Source organism: Carica papaya, chromosome 5 (assembly GCF_054855325.1).
Source record: "Carica papaya isolate Zhongbai chromosome 5, ASM5485532v1, whole genome shotgun sequence".
NCBI lineage: Eukaryota > Viridiplantae > Streptophyta > Magnoliopsida > Brassicales > Caricaceae > Carica > Carica papaya.
Genome location: NC_142313.1, coordinates 8,436,883 through 8,457,488, shown reverse-complemented (window position 1 = coordinate 8,457,488; position 20,606 = coordinate 8,436,883). Strand labels below are relative to the sequence as shown.

The 20,606-nt window shown below is 36.7% G+C and overlaps 2 protein-coding genes across 6 annotated transcripts; one reads left to right on the top strand and one right to left on the bottom strand.

The window, feature by feature from the left end:
* Nucleotides 1-420: 420 nt before the first annotated feature.
* On the bottom strand, nucleotides 421-10,135 carry LOC110824964 (nucleotidyltransferase). 5 transcript variants are annotated; one of them, XM_088220648.1, is made up of 10 exons: nucleotides 8,965-10,135; nucleotides 8,048-8,236; nucleotides 7,701-7,793; nucleotides 7,424-7,606; nucleotides 7,241-7,343; nucleotides 6,916-7,101; nucleotides 3,392-5,856; nucleotides 1,921-2,257; nucleotides 1,665-1,833; nucleotides 421-1,004 (listed from the first exon to the last, which is right to left on the bottom strand). In XM_088220648.1, exons 1-10 carry the CDS (start codon nucleotides 9,211-9,213, stop codon nucleotides 863-865), a joined length of 4,116 nt encoding a protein of 1,371 aa, XP_088076774.1. In that variant the 5' UTR covers nucleotides 9,214-10,135; the 3' UTR covers nucleotides 421-862. The 5 variants fall into 5 exon arrangements, with proteins under 5 accessions (XP_088076774.1, XP_088076775.1, XP_088076773.1 ...); XM_088220649.1 differs by having other exon boundaries at nucleotides 421-1,026; nucleotides 1,665-2,257; nucleotides 8,965-10,134; XM_088220647.1 differs by having other exon boundaries at nucleotides 1,665-2,257; nucleotides 8,965-10,134.
* Nucleotides 10,136-10,567: 432 nt separating this feature from the next.
* LOC110826153 (RING/U-box superfamily protein) lies at nucleotides 10,568-20,468 on the top strand. The gene is made up of 4 exons (XM_022056752.2): nucleotides 10,568-11,243; nucleotides 18,595-18,699; nucleotides 18,826-19,649; nucleotides 20,011-20,468. The coding sequence occupies exons 2-4, from the start codon at nucleotides 18,642-18,644 to the stop codon at nucleotides 20,116-20,118; spliced, it is 990 nt and encodes a 329-aa protein (XP_021912444.1). The 5' UTR covers nucleotides 10,568-11,243; nucleotides 18,595-18,641; the 3' UTR covers nucleotides 20,119-20,468.
* The last annotated feature ends 138 nt before the right edge of the window (nucleotides 20,469-20,606 follow it).

The window sequence follows — 20,606 nt, the reverse complement described above, 5'->3', positions numbered from 1 at the left end:
GCATCACTTTTTTCTCTCATATCAACTCATCTTTGGCAACGGACAGATTCACATTTATTTTCTTTTAATTGATCAAGATTTATCAACTCATTGGAGAATGTGGCTCAAGTTGATGCATAACTTAAGTGCATATGTAAGAACCGTTAAAACTGAACTTATCAAAAGCCTTTCCAAAATCGAAGTTCCAGTTTAGAGTTAATAACTGTGTTGGATCACTCTCTACCCAAAGGAAAAAAATACATATCAGATCATTCAGTATAATCGGCATGAACAAGTTAACTGACTCGTAGTAATAATTATTTTATCAAAAAAATTTAAACAACTGGTATAGTTAGCAAGCTTATATGTTCTTGGATGAAAAAGAACATATATATACATTAATATGTGATCAAAACTTAAAAATCAATAATGGAACAAACATGTGAAAGTTTGTATCAAATTCATTCCGCGAGAGCATCATCAGATTCTATCTTTTGCTTTGTTATTGGTACACTGTTGACTTCTTTAAACAAGAGAATTCATAAAGAAAATAATACAATGAGCTAATGAATAAGGGAGAAACAAAAACCCTAATACATTGTATGGACGAAATTTCCTGGTGCAAAAGTTTAATAACATGGACCCTAAACTCTACAACTAAAAGTACTTTCTACTTCAGTAAGGGCTACATGTGTTTTCAACCTAAACAAAAACTAATCACCGAGTCTGCACTCTGCATCTCCCCTTGACTGCCGCCCTGTTGGACCCTTGAAAGAGAGCAGCTTGGATGAACTTCGTAGTATACATACAATCAACCCAGCATGAGTAGATGAGTTTAGAACGAGAAAACCATTAAGAATAATCAGAAAGTACATTTTTTCTTTTATCGGTGAGATGAGAACATAAAAGGCTGGTATCGAGAGGTTTTCTCATTATAATTTCTCCCACCATCATCCCCTCCCTGGTTTGGAGATGCAAGTGGTGGGAAATCCTCATCTTTCAATTGATAATTCCTGGCCATTGATCTGGCAATAAAATCAAATCCCCCTGTTAAGATAATAAATTAACAGCATCATGAACCAATCCCACTTAAAAAGCAAAAGCAGTGTAAGTACTAGCAGTACAAATAAGTTGTCTTTTTGCTCCAAGCTCATTACAGTGGCACATAGCTACATGACATCACTTGAACCCATTTCCACAAGGTACAAGAAAAAAGTTACTAACCACTCTATTAAGAGTTACTGATTAAGAATACTGTTAATATAGATTAACAGAAGCTATGTAAATTTAAAATGGCAAATTTTTTTTCCAGAACTAAAATGATAATCGCCATTTTTGTTTCATATAATCAGTTTCTTTACCAAACAAAACACAAAATCCCAGTCAAATTTCTTCTTCTCAAAAATAACCCAATGAAACTTGAGCAACAGCATCTCACTCCTGATACGGACAGAGCAAGTCCAAGGGAGGGAAGTCCCAGATTGAACACTTAAGGTTCAGGGGCACGTGGCCCATGAGACATTCCCATTTTACCTATACGATAGTAAAAACCAGCAATTGGTAGGAGCGCTGGCGTACATAAAAAGGAACAAGGAGCTCTCTGGCTTCAATCAGTAGAAAACTTAGTGTTTAGATTTACTACACCTAGAAAGCTAAACTTTTGGAGGTAAGGAATGATTAATTACCTTTGAAGGTGCGGCGAAGAAGGCTGATCTGGTGAAGAGTGTTGAGCAGGGGTTCCATGACATCTTTGTTCTTCAAACGCCCCACACGATCTGTTTCCCTCACTCAGATGTGATACTTCAGTTGCAGCTGAGAAACCCACGGGTCCTAGAGACCCAAACTCAAGCTGTTCTGCAGCAGAACCATAACCAGTATTATGATCATAAGGATAAAGCATCACAACAGATGAAGCGATAGGTCCATTTGAAGACACCCCACCGGGGTTCACGGCTGGTATCGGATACATGCTATAAGCCACATTGGCAGAACCACCCTGTGAAGGATTTGACCGTACTGGACCATTTTGGGACTGGTACGAAGTATAGGAGTCATGTCTATGTGATCCCCAAGGCCTGTCAGCTCGACTCTCACTGGCTGCCAAGCGCTCCTGCCTATAGCTAGGTTTCTCAGCCTGGCCACGGTTGTGACTGCGCCCACCAGCTCGTGCCTTTGAATTGATATTCCAGTTCCCTTCTCTATCACCATGGTGATCACTTCTATCATAGTTATAGTTCCTCCTTGTCCCAGTGGAATGCCGTTCCCTAAGAGAAACCTTCTGAAGAAATCAAACTAAATGTAAATATTGATACTTAATGCCTGATAAGATTTCCACAAGGTAGAAATCAAACCACAAGCACAGCTCAATAAATGTCAATAGGAACAGTAAATATTATCAAAATTGAAGAAAAAAAGGAACACCAACTTCTGAATGCTGTTCAGCAAGAGGGGGAGTGGTTTTTGCCAAAAAAGGAAAAACTTGAAGACTAATAGCCACTAATACAAACCAAAATTTTATTCAGAAGAACCAAAGAGCAGACAGTTCAATTGTATTGTTTGACAAACATAAACTAAATGGAGGAAATCTTTCATAAAACATTTCTTTTTTTTTTTGGTTAAGGTGGGAAATAGTTATGACAAGACACCCATCAAAGAAAATATAATTGTTCCGTTGGTCACATGTTCAAAACATGTGAACCACAGTCTGAAATTAGTATACCTCAGATAAACATGCATACCATTAGATCATCACATGACTACCGCAAGTCATCAGGACTAACAAAAAAAAAATTACATTTGCAGTTTGTGAGATATAATGTTAGGTGAAAACTCTATATTACAAAAGAATAACCGTTGCGAGACAGGTTCTTTACACTAGCAACTCATGAATCATTGTATCAATAAAAACATATCGGAGAACATTTCTGTTGCATCAAGCCTGTGCCTGAAGGTAGTATTCACTCAACGATGCACTTAAATGCACCAGATACAAAGAAAAATAAAGGATTGTGCCTGGAGGCATTTACTCAATGATGCACTTAAATGCACCAGATACAAAGACAAATGAACGATTGTGGAACAATTGTGGGAAATAATTGTCCAGCTGATGAACTAAAGCAGGGGCACAAGTAAACAGGCAAACACTAACAAACAGAGAAAAATAATTTGAATCCTTCTTATTATGAAATTCAAGACAAATGAGTAAACTAACGAAGAAAATTAACAAAAAGGAAAAAGAGCATATGCTCATGAGAAGAAACACCCTAGAGATTATTCAACACCAAACAGGCAAGGAACACTAACTGGAGAAAAAGAACTTGAACCCCTTATAAGGGATGCAAGAAAAATATGAAAGTTATGATGATAATTAACAGAGGAAAAAAGAGAATACACATGATAAGATGCATCTTACAGGATTTGGCAGGTAGGTTCCAGTCCCACTACGATATCTAGGCATGTCGTCGACATATCGTTGAAAAATATTGGGTGGTCTATTAGAAACTGACTGGAGAGGAGCAAATGGCACAAGTCGAGGCCCATAGCCCATAAGCTGAGAGAAGAGGTTCATGTTCGCTGAAATAGGTCTTCCAGGACCGTCCCATGGAACACGACCCTGTAAATAAACTGGTGGAACTACAACCGGTGAAGGATAAATCAAGGGTGCAGGATATCTTGAGTTTTGGCAAAAACGACCATATTGCAAATTCTGCCAATGGCTAGCAAAATCACTGTTAAGGATGTCAGGTTTGTGCTCTGGTGGCTCAACAGCAACAGCTCTTCTTGCCAAATTAGCAGCAAACACCTCGGACTGATCAATTCCTTCCGATAATTCAAAATTTTGACCAGAATCATTATTCTCCAACCTGTCATCACCAGAAAAATGACTGGTTGATGCATCTGAGTTTCCTGCGTCAGCTTGGAAGTTGTACACTGGAAGCACAAAATACGGAATGGGCGGCCCAGTTGCATAAAATGTTAGAGGAACAACGCCTGAATTATCCACAGCTCTTTGCTGTGAACCAGGATCTAAGAACACTGGAGCAATGGGTATCAGTGAATCTGATCCACTTGTCTGAGCCGGTTCAAGTCCAGGTAGTTGATGCCTTTGAAAATGCAAAGATGCAACAGGTTGAGGTCCTGTTCCCCTTTCTGCCATTTCGTTACCTGATGATGGATTCAAATCTCTGTTGTCTTCATCTGTCTGAGAGGGCAAATGTTCGGACATGCTTTTACCTTTACCCTGCACAGCAGGGGCTACTCCAGAAGAAGCAGTTTTCCTACCACGTTTTTCCCTATTTGACTTTGAGACCTTTGCCGTGGATCCTTCCCAAGAGCTTTCTGACGAAGTTTTACTTCTTAGAGAATTAGAATGCAAAGCAGTAGTGGACCTTGAACTCCCCATTCTCTCATCTAAAAATACCTCGTTAGCTCTGTTGTCTTGGTATTGAAAAGTATCTCCATGGTCTTCTCTAGTTGATTGCACTTCTTTGAACTTCTGTTGCACTCTCATAGAACTGCCAGTAACACCAACCTGAGATGAAGGAACAAAGTTATAACCCGCTGAAGTTGATTGCTGCTTTTCATCATTCTGAATCATGTCAAAACTGCCGTTTTCAAGATCAAAACTACCAGGGGAGACCCTTTCTTGTTCATGCCAAAAATCTTGTTCAACCTCCTCTGTGTTCATTTCAGCAGAGCCAAAATTGTCATTACTATGTTCAATTTGATCTTCTGGATTAGAGCCCAAAGTGACACCAGGGAAATAATGACTTAATGGTGGTGGAACCAAACCTGGGGGAAAGGGCATATTTGGCCCCCAGGGAGTCTCAATTAAGGGGATGCTTGTGGGAACCATTCCCCCCAATTTTCTCTGAGAATATCCCATTGATGCCAGAATTGAAGGTGAGAGTGGAAGAGGTAAATGACTCGAAGGAAAGTTTAGTGGAACATGAACCTGCCCATTAAAACCAAGAGTTGCCGAAGCTGGCATCATGTTGACAAGATCCTGCTCCTCCTGAAGCATGCCCTGTGCTCCCACAACAGAAAAATCTTCACCTATAGGACTCAAGCCCAAATCATCATGGTAACTATTAAATGCATTATTTGAATCAACACTTGTGTCACAGCTTTGGCGAGACACAGTTTGCCCAACAGGTGAAGGATCATCAGTTGGAGCCCTGGCACTGTGGCTAGCCAAAGTTTCAGATTCCAGGTTCTTCCTTCTATTGTTATCCAACCGTGTAGAAATATTTTGTCCTTTTCCACTTTCGGGGGCTCTATTGCGCCTTGTTTGAGAAAGACCTTCACCATATGTTTCAGTAAGCTCAGGACTTGAACGTGTCCTCGCAAAAGGATATCTTCCCTGAAGATCACTAACTACATTCTCTGGTTTAGAACTTTTTTGGCCTCTATCACTGTGAACACCCTGAATGGAACTGATATTCCGTCTGGTCTGATCAATGGGCCTTGAGTTGGTCAGATTAACATAACTCTTTTGGCTTTGAGTACGGGGCACGGTAGAAACATCACTACCTCTAGATGTGCTTCCCAGAGGATAATTACCATGTGGAGGAAGAACACTACGGGAACTATGTAACCCCTCGCCTTGAATTTCATGGCCAGAAGAATTATCATTCCTTTTAATACTTGAAGCATTCTTCAGATTTTCGGACCCATGTGGTTGTTCAGGATTTGACAATCTCAAACGCCACAAGTCATTCCTAGGTGCATCAGGACGGTGGCCACTGCCATGTCTATCCCAAGTATTCAGGAAAAACTGATTTACTTCATAATACAAGTCCTCCTTGGGACAGTCAAGTAACCTTGCCAGCTTCTTGGCACCGAAGGCAAATGCACTTCTTATCCTAAAGAAGTTGCCTGAAATAATGTATATTACATATAGATAACAGAAATTATTGGCAAAAAAACTCATGCCATCAAATGCACACCAGAGGCACTAAATATACATCAAAGAAGCACCCATGCCTATATATGAAGATAAAGCTATTCAAAATAAGGTGTACTGCATGTGGATAAAGGACATTATTGCCAACAAACTCATGACATCAAATGCACACAGCAAAAGCCACCAACCACTCCTAGCACAGGGTGTTGGTTTTCCTCCCTCCAAGAGAGTGAGTTCAAATCATGCCCTGGGCTTTGTGACCATAAATATGAGTCTAAAGCAAAAAAGGACAAAACACATCAGAGACACAAAACATACATCAAAGAACCTCACATTCTTATCCATTGATCTGCACCCAAAAACACATAGTTGCATCTATATGCCTAATTTCTAAATACAAAAACTACTTCTCAAAGTCCAAACAGCATGAACTCTTTATATAGCTCATCAATCTTTTTATGTACATGTTTCTTAGATTCCTAGAACAACTTCTCCATGTAAGAACTTCAATTGCCGTCTATTTATGAATTTGGTCGATATGCAGACCAAAAGAAAGAAAATCTACTTGCTGAGAAATCCCTGTTAACCTCCCAAACATACTTAAAGTGGGGACAAAATTACCTTACTGTCTCCTACTTGCCTCTTTTTCTATTTAGATGATCCCATATAAGCTAGAATACATGTTAAAGCCATATATTAAAGAAATTCACTGGAAGCAGTTTCTGACAAACACAAACTACATGATATGCTAGGAGAACAATCTAAATGAAAAGCATTGCAACTGCATGGAAACCATTGCCATGGATTGAGAACTTATTATCATCAAAAGGGAAAGGATGTTCAGAAGGAACTATTATTCCTACCAGGCAATAAATCAACAAAAGGAACAGCATATATGTCACAAGATAAGTATGAAAAAATTTAATAACAAAATCTAAAATTACAAAAAATATAGGAAAACCTGAGCAGTGATTGACATAAATCATCCCGAATACCAAAATTGACCACTTCACAGTTAGAAATGCAAGTACCTTTACTGACACTACGTCCAAGGTTGTTGTTTACACGCAAAGGATCAATAACATTGAAGTGCTTGGAAACAAAAGGTTGCCCCTGATTTTCTTGGCCACCAGGGAAAACGGCATATACAGAACTACAAGCATCAAGAAACAATTTGCTAAGTAGTAGTTCACCAGCATCTTTTCGAGGAGGTTCCGCTGCATATATTTCAAGAATAATAATTAATACCAGAAAAGAAGCAAAATAGCAGCAAAATAAAAGTCAAAATATTCACGGATTATTGTCTCAAAAGAGAAGTCAAGGATTAGCATGAAATCTTCAAGTGATTTGTTGTACCTGTTACATCTGGAAGTGAACTAATCGGCACTGGACCCCACAGGCTAACACAAAAATTGTCCCAGTCAAACTTACTGAAAAACTCTAGAAAGCGATAGAGAACCTATAATTCAAAAGAAAACTCTTACGAATGATAGATAACGGAATGCAAAACATGAAGTTGAGAAAGATCAAAGTAGCCACCTCAAGTGGTCCAAAGAAGGAATTATTGAAAACATGGAATATGTAAAGAACCAAGGTTTCCAGAGCATAAGTTGAAATAAGTCCATGGTGAGCACCCAATATTCGGCTCTCATAATAACACCAGGCTTTTATCAATATGATGCTGCGCTTGAATAAATGATTTTGATTTATTAAATGATCGACCTACAAAAGCAAAAGCTCACTCAGGCAAAGATAAGCCAATATTATCATGCTTATCATTTAGAAGATAATGAAAGGTTACTCATTTGCCACTAACCTCCTCGAGAAAACAAAGGGTACACAACCCACCAAGCTGGTTGAATGATATGTCTACGACAATATTCTCCACAAGACACTTTATTATCTTGACCTGGAAATAAATGAAAGGCAAGCAAAAATGGCCAACCAGATTTACCAACCAATTAAATAAAATAGAGGTGCTGGAAATAAACTGAATAGTAGGGTAAGATAAATAAAAGAATATGTTAGTACCTAAAATATAAAAGAAAGACAAACTTTCTGAACCATGTTCTCAGTCAGAAACCAAAAAAAAAAAGTTCAAAACTGACAAAGATCCTCTTGTATATGAAACATTTTATGGGTAATAAAACAAGAAGGACCTACTTCTGCCTGAATGTACTGAACTTCTTTCACATGAAATTCAGCATGTTCATTCTTTTCTTCATTTTCTAACATATCGCGAACCTGGTGAGCCCATGTTTCCTTTAAATTTTGATTCTTACTGAAGGCAGTTAAGTCAATATCTCCATCAGGCAAATACGTCTTGAGAGGCACGGACCCAAAAGTAAACACCTACAAATAAAGATAATAAGTTGATAGCCATAAATAAAGACAAAATGCGTCCTTTTTTGAGGAACAAACAACAATAGTTCTGAACTAATAAAGCATGTAAAGTATGGAATATTTCTTAATTGTAATTGGTTTTCTAGCAGTACAATGGAAAGAAAACAACAACCCATTAATCTGTTAAACCATGATCTAAACTTTCTTCTCAAGTAGGACTCCCTTTCTCCTCCAATGATTATAACTACAGCAAAAAAAAAATCCAATAAGGAATGGGTCTATCATTTTACCAATCATTCATAAAAAAAAATTTCCTTTGACTGCCATCTTTGATCAAAATCAGTTTCTACAAACTGAGGTAATTGATACGGTAGTTTATTCTTCTTTTAATGCAAAATTTCAAGTACATCCAATCATAGGTCAAAACATTATCATTCCCTACTTTCACCTTAAAGTCCTAAAGATCTTTTAAGTTTCCCTGCCTGAATAATCGCACCACCACTCGTTGCTGAGCACTTCACTCACTAAAAACTAAAAATACACTGGTGCAGCCAACAGTATATTCGCAAAACTAATGGTAAAGCTCTTTACTAATATCTACAAACAAAAGTACACCCACATATTTAACGTGCACAACAATAGTCTCCAACTTAAAAACATAGGCAACACTAGTATCAGTAAGGAAAGTTCATGTAAATCCATATCCACATACATATATGCGTCCATATAACCCCCACCTGACACGGAAAACACTTCATGATGAGCCGCTGTACATAATCGGCAACGGCATTCCGACGGTCTTCGGAGGGTGGGTTGGGCTGAATGCAGGCTATAAGCTCTGCGGTTCTCTCCTCTGCCTTTGCCCATCGCTCCGAATCAAGCGCCCGGATCACAGAAGCGGCTTCGTTGGGCAATAGTCCGTTGGGCAATAGTCCATTTGGCAATAGCCCACTTGGTGGCTGCGCCCACCCCTCATGCTCGCCCATGCAATCCCAGGCTTTCCCTTCACTAACCCCTTAAACAAAACCCCCAAACACCTGGTCCCCAAATAAACACTTCAAAGTAAATATAATCTACCATCCACTGCTAAAGAAAAAAAAAATTGCAAAAACAAGGATTAAAGAAGATAAAAACAAAACCCAAAAATATGGAGAGTCGTTTAGTTAATAGGGGTATTCGAATTCCAACAAAAATTCAATATTTGCAGGTTTATGCCGAATCTGTCGCGGAAGAGGGGAACTTTGAAACTATCTGAGATGATAAAAGTATATTACCGCCCTTAAATAACAAATGGGAAGTGCAACAAGTACTACAAAAATCTGGATGTTCAGAAAACGATCACAGAAAACACAGACGATTTTCAAGGTGGCACTTTATAATTCGTAAATTCCCCAACTAAAACGAAAGACAGATTTGAAATTGACAAATGAAAATCGCAACCTAACAAAGAGGGGAAAAAAACCCTAGAAAATGATTGAAAAAATAAATAAGATAAAAAAAAAGACCCTATAGAAGGAATACAAGAGAGGCGATGAAAAGAGTCAGATAATCAAAAACCCAGGAGAGAAGATGTCGGCAAATCAGAAGAGGGAGCAGATAGCAAATGCGAAGAGGAAAGATTGAGGGCATTAAATTAAATAGAGTGGAAGGAGAGGGTTCGGAATGAATATTAGGTTTTTTTGACGACAGAGAGAGTAGGGGGAGAGTTTGGTTTGGCTGATGAGAAAAGAAGATTGTGGAGGCGACAAAGAAAGGCTTGACGTTAAGAGAGTTGGGCAATAGAGGGGTTTTTGATTTTTGAATTTCTTAATTTATTGAGAGAGAATAGATAGAATCTGGGCAACACAGCGAGCGAGCGAGCGAGAGAAAAAGAGAGAGACAGACACAGAGAGAGAGAGAGAGAGAGAGAGAGGAGAGAGTGTACGCGATTAAACATTATTTTATATAAATATTTTTTTAATTTTCTGGGCTAAGCCTTGTTTGGTTAGTTGCTGGGATAACCCTTGTTTCATTTCCCATTCTTCTTGCTAAATCGATTCATTTTTGAGATCAAGTCTGGCCCATGAATGTGAACGTGACTAAAGCACCATGTCTGTAGTTAAAACCAAAATCCAAATTTTTTGTTTAAAAAGTTTATTTTGTTAAAAACCCATAAAAGCAATATTTTTAAAAGGCCATAAAACCCATTAATCTTAATTATTTCAACCCTCAAATAAACTAACATAGCCCAAATTGACCCAAACAAAAAAACCTCTAATCGGCCCAAACTAAAACAGCCCAAAAAACATCTTATGCAATACGTCATCGTTTTCGGGAGAATTTTCTACTTTCCCATTTGACGATGTGAACAAAAGGGGGAGAGATGCTGAACCTGGCAGCGGCAAGGGAAGGAAGAGAGAGGTGAGCTTCAGGCAGAGTGATGGTGGAGACAGACCAAAGGAAAGCTGAGAGACCAGACTTCTGATTTTTTCACGGGCCCTTTTTCATCGAAGAGGGAAGAAAGAGAAGAGGAAGTAACGATATTTTGAACAAAAGGGCTGTTTCTATGACTTATCTTTAAGGAGATCGAGGAAAGCAGAGAAACTGAGGGAGACGAAACGCTTCTTAGTTAAAGAGAAAAAAAGGGTTGACTTGAGGACCTGGTTTTAGATTGATGTCGTGGGATAAAAGGCGCGAGCCAAAGACACGGACCGGAAGAAGAGCTAGGGTAATTAAATCCGGGCCTGGAGAGAGAGAAACAGGGGGAAAACAGTAGACATTTGAGAGAGAGAGGGCGAGTGGCGAGCTTCCGAGAGAAGGGAGATTGAAGCCGAGAGGAAGATTAGAGAGTGAGAGGGGAGAGAGCTTCATTTTTTTTTGGAGATTCGTGAGGAAAATTGCGGCTGCGGACGAGGTTGAGAGGGGAAATAGAAGAGGAAAGAGCGAGAGAGCAGAGGAAGAGTTTCAGAGGGAGAGGCCGAAGAGAGAAAGGGAGGACGAGCTCGAGAAACCTGCATTCAAGGTTTTCGGTTCTTAGGTATGTCTTTCACTCAGGATTAGTTTTCTAAGTAGTATAACTTTTTTAAATTAATGAATTGTTTCTTTTTTTTTTCTTTTTTCAGTGTTGTACTCATGGGATGAATGAAAAGTTTTAGGATTGCCAACTTATATATTGTCAAGATGATTTAGGTTCTTTAGGTCTTTGGGTACAATTGGTATGTGTTGTATGTTGTATGGATTGTTCATTGTTCTCCCAAACACTATCCTCTGGGAATCATGCATCCTTAACTATGGAGTAGAATAATTATAAGTCAGGACTTGTATTTGCGATTTAGGACTTCGCTGTGCTTGCTGTAGTCTGTTGGATGCTGATGTTATTGATTGGGTCAAATGTGGATTAACTAGCAACATTCTTCTTCCTCTTAGTTTACTGTTTCAGTAAGGTTTATTTTCTTCATTTCCTTACTGTGCTGATTTGCTTCAAGTAAAGAATAATTGTTAATTTGGTAACTCTGCTACTGCTTTGATGATCACTGAGGTTTAGTCCTGCACATTTCTGTTACTGTTTTGACTGCAATCAATTCAGAAATGAGAGTTAATTTAATCTTGGCTTACTATTTGGGTATTGGGATTCAACTTAGATGGAGATAAATAAGCATCATTTACACGTGTTTAATTTTATATTCATTGAAAACACGGAGTATGATGGTATTAATAATCACAGAAATGGATAAACAGTGATAGTAGTAGCATTAAAAGTAGCTCAAATTAGCTGGCTGTAAATTAATAGATTAGATGAACTGATCATAAAATTTACCGACAAAGGAAAGTAGGAAAATGCAAGAAGCTAGATAGGATTTTTGTTTTATCCTCTTTTTTGGTTTACTTCTTATTTTTCTTTTGATCATATTTTAATTTTTTACATGATTTGTAAAGGTTGTCACAAATAAACTTTATGGTGAATATATGCCAAAATCACACATTTCATGTAGACTTGAACACAAGTTAGTTAAATTGGTCTACACCACTAGGTAGGTGCCTCATTCCCTATGGTTTTCACCATTGTACTTCTTGTTTTTCTTTTGGTCATATTTTCATTTCTTATATCATTTGTAAGTGTTCTCACGAATAAACGTTATGGTCATATATGCCAAAATCACAGACTTCAAGAAGTTATAAACTTTTATGTTGACATGGGTTCACTGGGCAATATGTTTTATTTATTAGAAACTATTAAAATATTATAAAATATATTACAAAATATTTTTATATAATTATTAGTTGATTTCCTGACATTAATAGAGTGATTTATATTTTCATATATAAATCTCTCTCGTATGAATATATTGTCTAAACTTATAGAATGAAATACAAGAAATATCTAGTATTCTTCTTCCCTAACTCTTTACATGATATCAGAGTTAGAATTAGGGTTAGGGTTTTAGGGATCAGAATACATCATACCAATGAAGGGTTAAACAACCCATTTCCAGTGCCGGAGGAAGTCAACCACCGATCTCCGACCAGTTCAGAGTGCGGCCAACATGGTGGTGTACGCAAAAGAAGAGTTTGCGCAGCTATTTGGAGTTGCGAAGTTGAGTTTGCCTATTGTTTGCGCCGCAATTTGAAGCCGCGACATCGTGTCTGTCCTGTGTGAAGTCAGAAGGTGAAGGGAAGCTTAATCAGCCGGTTCTGAGCACGAAACCAAAAGGCCGGAGCAAAGGAAACCGAGGCTAAGTGGATCGTGTGACATGAAGCCTTTTACGATTCTCTAGTGCGGTTTGGGGAGCTACATTCCAGATTTAGGTGTGTATTCTGGTTCTGTGGTGATTTCTAGCCGAAGGAAAGTTGTTTGGCGTGCAGCGGCGGCGCATGCAACGACGATCAATCTCCAGTGGTGACAATGTGGTTCTTTGGGTTTCCGTGTGATAAGAGATACTCTGTTTTCTCATAATTTCTTATTTATTTGCTATGTTTTTCATGTGTCTTTGCTTCTGTGTGTTGGTTATTCTTGGTGGCATTTTTGTAATTCTCACATTAAAATGAGTGATAACATTGTCTGTTGTTACTGTCGTGAACGAGGGCATATAAAACGATATTGTAAAAAATTATAAAATCGCAGTTGGATGACATAGACCATTAATATTGTTATTGCTGTTACTAGCTCATCTTTTGAGAGAATTGTGATGATTTTAGCTGACGAATATGCTAAATTCACTTAGTATTAGGGATCTTTAAATAAATTGTTTCCTCTTACTAAATTAGAGAATAATGATTCTTTATCTTCTTCTCGAACAGATGAGTAATGATTCTTGTGCTACATATCACATGACAAGTAATTATAATATTTTCTCTAGTTTTCAATCACATAAAGCACCTTTTCCTGTAACCATTACTGATGGGTCGACCTATAACGTTGTGGGTTCTAGAACCCTAAAATCAACTTCATCTATTACTCTGTCATTTGTATTAAGTCTATTTAAACTTGCTTTCATTCTGATTTTTGTGAGTAAACTGACTAAAGATTTGAATTGTGTATTACATTCTTTCCTGATCACTGTGTTCTTCAAGATCTTATGGCGAAACAAATTATTGGTAAAAAAATATATCAAATGATCTCTATATTCTTGATACTTGGGTATCTCGATCGGTTGTCTGTTATAGTGTTATCTCTTTTTTTGAAGTACATTGTCAATTAGAATACCCTTTTCTACTTGTGTTAAATAAGTTATGTTCTCAGTTTCATGATATACCTTCACTGGATTTCGAGTCACGTCGGTTTGCAAAACATCATCGTAGTCTGTCCAGTCCAAGGGTCAATAGACGAGCTGAGTCACCTTTTGAGTTAGTTCATTATGATGTTTGGGGCTCTTATCCAGTTCCGTGTAAAGCAGATTTTAAGTATTTTGTTACCTTTGTGGATAATTTCTCTCGAATGACTTAGATTTATCTTACGAAGAATTGTTTTGAAGTATTGTTTCACTTTTGTGCTTTTTGTGCTGAAGTCAAGACACAATTCAATGTTTCTGTGCATGTATTGAGGAGTGATAATGGCAAGAAATATATGTCAGATTCATTTTAGAACTATATGACTCAACATAGGATCCTTCACCAATACTCGTGTGTTGATACACCATCTCAAAATAGAGTCAGTAAAAAGAAGAACAGACATTTACTTGAGATAGCTCGAGCCCTCTTGTTGCAAACGTAAGTCCCTAAGCAATTATGGGTCGATGCTATTTTTACGACTTGTTTCTTGATTAATCGTATTCATTTATAGTAGTTAATGGAGATGTTCCTTACAGTCTTCTGTTCTCAAACAAGTTTTTATTTTCGGTACAAGTTAAGATATTTGGTAGCACCTGTTATGTTCGAGATGTGCAATCTAGTATGACAAAATTAGACCCAAATGCCTTGAAGTGCGTATTTTTGTGATATTCTCGCATTGAAAAATGATATCAGTGCTACTTTCCAAATCTTAATAAATATTTAATATCAACTAATATGTTTTTTCAAAAAATACATTGTTTTTCTCTTCATTGTCCAAGTTTACAAGTCAATGGGTGGACGATGAGTGGGTCATCTATAGTTTCACACCAAATACCTCCACTGAACAAACAGATAATAATATTTCTCCAGATGGTGTACATCCAGCCCTATTTGAGCAAGTTGATGATAATGTTAGTGTGCCTCTGACCCAAGTACCACTACCAATTGTTCATGTTTATTATAAAAGACAACAGATTGCACCAGATCCATCGTCATCTGATTCTACCTCACAGGATCTCGATCTTTCTATTGGTCTTTGTAAAGGTAAATGTCAGTGCAACATTGCTAAACCAACTTATCTCGTTGCTAATTTTGCTTCGTATGATCAGTTGTCTTCTTCATCTACCTCTTTCATTGCTTATATAGATTTGATTTATATTTTCAAGACAGTTAAAAAAATTTTGAATCATCCTAGCTAGCATAATCCGATGCTTGAGGAGATAAGTACTTTTAATGAAAATCATACTTGGGATTCGGTGAATTTACCCAAAGAAAAAAAGGTTGTGTGGTGCAAATGGGTCTTTTCAGTCAAAGTAAACCCAAATGGCTTAGTAGCAAGATTGAAAAACAGACTTGCAACAAAAAGTAATGCTCAAATTTATAGAGTTGATTATTCTGATACTTTATCTCTGGTGGCTAAATTTACATTTGTCCGTTTATTCATCTCTATTGCGACATCTCAAAATTGGTTCTTACACCAGTCGGACATCAAAAATGCATTCCTTTCTGGCGATCTCCTAGAAGTACATATAGAGCAACCACCTGAATTTGTTGCTCAGGGGGAGTATGAGAAAGTCTGTTATTTAAAGAAATCTTTGTATGCTTTGAAGCAGAGTTCCCATGCGTAATTTGGCAAATTTAGTAAAGTAGCTCTGGAATTTGGGTGGAAGAAGAGAAAGTGTGACCACTCAGTGTTTTATAGACAGTCAGCAATTAGTTTTATATTTCTTGTTGTTTATATTGATGATATTGTCATTACAGGAGATGACTGTGCAGGAATATCCTCTCTCAAATCATTCTTACATATTAAGTTTCACACTAAAGACTTGAATTAGTTAAAATACTTCTTGAGAGTATAAGTAATAAGAAATAAGAAATGGATTTTCTTGTCACAGAGGAAGTATGTACTTGATCTACTTATAGAAACTGAAAAGTTGGGAGTTGAACCATGTAACAAACCAATGGTACCTAATGTACACGTTACTAAAGATGATGGTGACCTCCTTGATGATGCAGAAAGGTACAGATGATTGTTGGAAAACTAAATTATCTCACAGTGAATCGTCCAGATATTGCATATCCTGTCAGTGTTGTTAGTCAATTTATGTCTGCACTTACAGTCAAACATTGGAAAGTTTTGGAACAGATCTTGTACTATCTAAAAGGTGCTTCAGCACTTGGTATATTGTTTAGCTATCATTGGCACACTCACATTGAATGTTTTGTAAATGTTGATTGGACTCGATTTAAAATTGATAGAATATTCATTACAGGTTATTGTGTTTTTGTTAGTGAGAACTTAGTATCATGGAGGAGTAAGAAGCAGACTATTGTGTTCTGTTCCAGTGTAGAGTCTGAATACAAAGTTATGACCCAGTTCACATGTAAAATCTTATGAATACAATATCTTTTAACGAAAGTGAGTTTGAATCTCATACTACCTGCAAACTTCTGGTGTGATAATCAAGTTATTCTTCATATTATCTCAAATCCAGTGCACCATAAAAAAACCAAACATATCGAGATTGATTGTCACTCCATTCGTGAGAAAATTCAGAAGACCTTGATTTCTACCAATTATGCGAAAACAAAGGAACAATTAGGTGATATATTCATAAAGACTTTAGATGAAATCCGAATTGAATATTTTCGTAACAAGGTAGACATGATTAATATTTATGTTTTGGCTTAAGGGAGAATATTAGAATATTACAAAATATATTAGTAATATTTTTATGTAATTATTAGTTAATTTTCTAGTATTAATATGGTAATTTATGTTTTCATATATAGATTTTTCTCCTACGTATACATATCCTTAAACTTATGGAATGAAATATAATAAATATGTAGTATTTTTCTTTCCTAACTCTTTACAGAAACAATGATTTCAAATTTGACGTTAATGAGAATATTTAGCCATAAGCCGATGTCAGAAGGTGGGAGCCTAACATACCTTCTCACCTGATAAACATTTTGACTTTGATATTTGTCTTTTTGGCATTTAATAGAATTGGTAGTGACTCCTAAATTTTGATTATATTTTTCTGAGCTCCCTCGCATCACGGTTGTGACAGCGAGAAAGCTCGGTCGTCCTTGAAATTTTTAAGAACCATCAAGAGTAGAAGCAAAGATGATTTCAATAAATTCAGGGTGAAGTTGGAGAGGGTAGAAAGGAGGATAGAAAGAACTAAGAGAGAAGAGCATAAATTTATATATATAGAGGAACATACATTTTGTTAGGTAGAGAAAAGAACATCATTAGTAACCACTGAATGTAAAACAGCATATAATGACCCTTAGAGGCCAAACGAAAACATCAAAAAATTCTATGCACCTTGCATCTTCTGCTTGAACTCTTTACCTACAAGTTGATTCTGCTTTTAATTGTGATCTAAAGCATATGGATTAAATGTACTGGTTTACTATCTATTAATTTGGGCTTGCTATTGTTAACCCATCTTCATCTAGGATTTGCATTCACATTAAGGTGGGTTTTTGGTTATTATGTTTCTGATTCTGTCACTTCTAATTATCCAATTGACTTCCACTTAGTTTTCATCTTATTTTGTATTCTCATATGATGGATATGAGCCTTACAGATTTATTCTGATGCCTAACTGTTTGTTTTCAATCTGCTTTATCATATAAATATTTAGCTCATCTGTTGTTTCACTGTTAATTATATTCTCACTTCTGGTTTATGTGCTGTTTTGAAAAATTTATATTTCCTTTACATTAATCTCATATCAGATTTATTTAGTATTGATACTCCTTGTTTCATGAGTTGGATTTTGGTTAGATGATTGTTTTCTCAGCTTTTGATGGCACTTAATGGTTTTATTTTTTATATTATAGCTATCAAACTTTTACCAACTACTGTTTTTATTCTTTAGGTTTTTGTATTTCCTGGTTAATTTTTTAAACTCTGGGTTTATGTGTTCTACATATTTGTTACTGATGTTTGATCCAATTTGAAGTATTTGTATAATATTACTCGATTTTTCTTTCATGACCTGCTCATGAACTTGATAATTCATTCTGTTCTAAGGTTACTCCGTTTTCTTGAAGACTCTCAGGTTACATTTTTGCCCTGGCAAATGGTTTGTTTGGGTCATCTTGACACATTTGTGATCCATAAAAGCCTGTTGTTTTGGTTTTTCATTTAGATCAACACATTAGTTTTTTCTTTTACATCAAAAATCATACCTAACATGATGACTGTGTTTTAGTTTGAGTCTACCTGATTGTTTGCTTGGATTATATTCTATTTTGGTTTTACTTTTGTCTATTTGATCTTGTTAAAATGTGACCATGACTTCAGCTGACCTATTGTAGCAATAGTTTGATTTCTAGGGTTCCTCTTTTAAGCTCTTTGTAGATTTCAATCCTCAATTTTCTATTTTTATTCTGTTTATCTTTCCAGTTTAGGGAGCTCTGAATTATATGTCCACCTTGAAATTGTTGCACAGTTTATGTTATGTGATCATCTTCTTAGTAGTATCCAAATTTTTGGTTGTATTTCCTGCACTTAATGTTTTGTTACTTAAAATGATAATTTAACCTTGGATTTCTCTTCTATGTTTAAATTAATTAAGAGTTTCGTCCTTTAATTCTAGGTTCACACCACAAACCTGTAAATTCTGTTTCTGTTGGAAGTAAATTGATGGATTCAGGTGAACCTCAACAGTCTGAGCAGCAGGAACCTAAACCTTCTGATCAAGGTTAAAATATTTTCTGGTGTACAATCTGCTCTTTATTGGCATCCTTCTCTTTTTGTCCTCCTTTTTCCCTTTTTAATATTACATGTCCATTATTGAATTCATTTTTCTATCTGTTTTCGTTCTCAGTCTGCAATTTCTTTAGAAAGCCATCAAAGAACAAGAACATTAGGAAAAGAACTGTCGATGAAGATGATGATGAAGATTCAAAAAGTGAAAGCTCTTTGCTTCATAGTCAAAAGAAGGCACCAAAGCACGACAGCAAGCTATATTTTTCTACTGGACCATCCAAGAGCTCTTCCTCAACCGACCCAGAGATTAATAAACCAATCTTCCAATTTGAGTCATCAAAAGAAATTCAAGTTCAACATGATAGCAAAGCAACAGCTACATTGGAGACTGAGACAGAGTTTACCAAAGACTCTCGAGCCATCCGTGAGAGAGTTCTTAAGCGAGCAGAGGAGTCTTTGAAGGGGAAGAATAAGAGCTCTGAGGAAAAGTTGTATACGGGAATCCATGGGTATACCGATCACAAGGCTGGATTCAGGAGGGAACAAACAATTTCTAGTGAGAAAGCGGGTGGTGCACATGGGCCCCTTAGAGCTTCTGCTCACATTAGAGTATCAGCAAGGTTCGATTATCAGCCAGACATATGTAAGGATTACAAAGAGACTGGATATTGTGGATATGGAGATTCATGTAAGTTTATGCATGATCGAGGGGACTATAAATCTGGATGGCAGTTAGAGAAGGAGTGGGATGAAGCAGAGAAGGCAAGGAAGAGAAATTTGGCTTTTGGAGGTGATGATGGCAATGAAGAGGGTGCAGAACAGAGTGATGAAGATGATGATGATGATTCTTTGCCCTTCGCGTGTTTCATTTGTAGGCAGCCTTTTGTGGATCCTGTTGTGACTAAATGCAATCACTACTTCTGCGAGCATTGTGCTTTGAAGGTAGTCTTCGCATGCCTTATTTTTTTGCTATTCTAATCAGTTTAATGATTGTGTTAATTTTCACTATAATGAAGTTTAATTTCTGTCAAAATGAGTGAAGATCAGAGTTCCATTTCACATTGTTTACAAAAACAATGGGGCTGCTGCAACCTCCTAGTGTTAACCCTAGTTTACTTGTGCCCTCTTGTAACTTCTTTTCAGACTTCTCGTGGAAATCTTAACAATGAAAGTTGGGTTCAAAAATACACGTAGCTTGATAGTGATATTTTTTATTAGGTGTAGCTCCGAACTTTAGATCTTTACAATTATTTTATCTTTTATTTTATGCTAATGGTAATGTTTTGTATTTCTTGGTTCTTAGCACCACGCAAAGAACAAAAAGTGCTTTGTATGCAACAAACCTACTCTTGGCATATTCAACACAGCTCACGAGATACGGAAAAGGATGGCCGAAGAGCGAAACCGATAAGTCAATTGCTTCTTTACTATCTTTTCTAATCTCACAGACAGAAAACTTTTCTCATTCATTTGGAGTAGAGTTGAAGTTTTTGAGCTAAACCCATGGTGCCCGTTTCATATTTATGATAACTTGCATAATGTTCAGAGGGTTGAGGGACTTGGCTACAGTCATGAGTAGATTATATTTTTTGGAATATGGATTTATCTCATGCTGTCCTTTTTGCTTTTGTTTCCTTGTTTGTTCGTGTAAAATGATTTTGTTCAGTAGTATGTTGTGCTGGCAGACACTTCCAACAGCCATATTGAAGTAATATTAGGCCCTTGGTTCAAAATGAAAAGTTTTATATTTATCTGACAGAATTGTTTCTGCTCCTCTGGTAGTCATGATTTTGTTTTGGCTATAAATGAAAGGAGATGATTCTATATCATGGAAGCAAATGCTATCAATAATTCTACTAAATCTGTTGGAATAAGTTGATTGTTTTTAACTCTATTTGA

What these genes read in the sequence shown, in the direction of transcription:
- LOC110824964 (XM_088220647.1), bottom strand. Translation starts at nt 9,213, where the DNA reads ATGGGCGAGCATGAGGGGTGGGCGCAGCCACCAAGTGGGCTATTGCCA. An exon ending in TGGACGTAGTGTCAGTAAAG is followed by an intron (nt 5,857 to 6,915) that starts GTACTTGCATTT and finishes ACATTATTTCAG; the next exon opens with GCAACTTCTTTAGGATAAGA. An exon ending in TCTTCGCCGCACCTTCAAAG is followed by an intron (nt 1,005 to 1,664) that starts GTAATTAATCAT and finishes TTTTATTGCCAG; the next exon opens with ATCAATGGCCAGGAATTATC.
- LOC110826153 (XM_022056752.2), top strand. Translation starts at nt 18,642, where the DNA reads ATGGATTCAGGTGAACCTCAACAGTCTGAGCAGCAGGAACCTAAACCT. An exon ending in ACCTAAACCTTCTGATCAAG is followed by an intron (nt 18,700 to 18,825) that starts GTTAAAATATTT and finishes TTTCGTTCTCAG; the next exon opens with TCTGCAATTTCTTTAGAAAG. An exon ending in GCGAGCATTGTGCTTTGAAG is followed by an intron (nt 19,650 to 20,010) that starts GTAGTCTTCGCA and finishes CTTGGTTCTTAG; the next exon opens with CACCACGCAAAGAACAAAAA.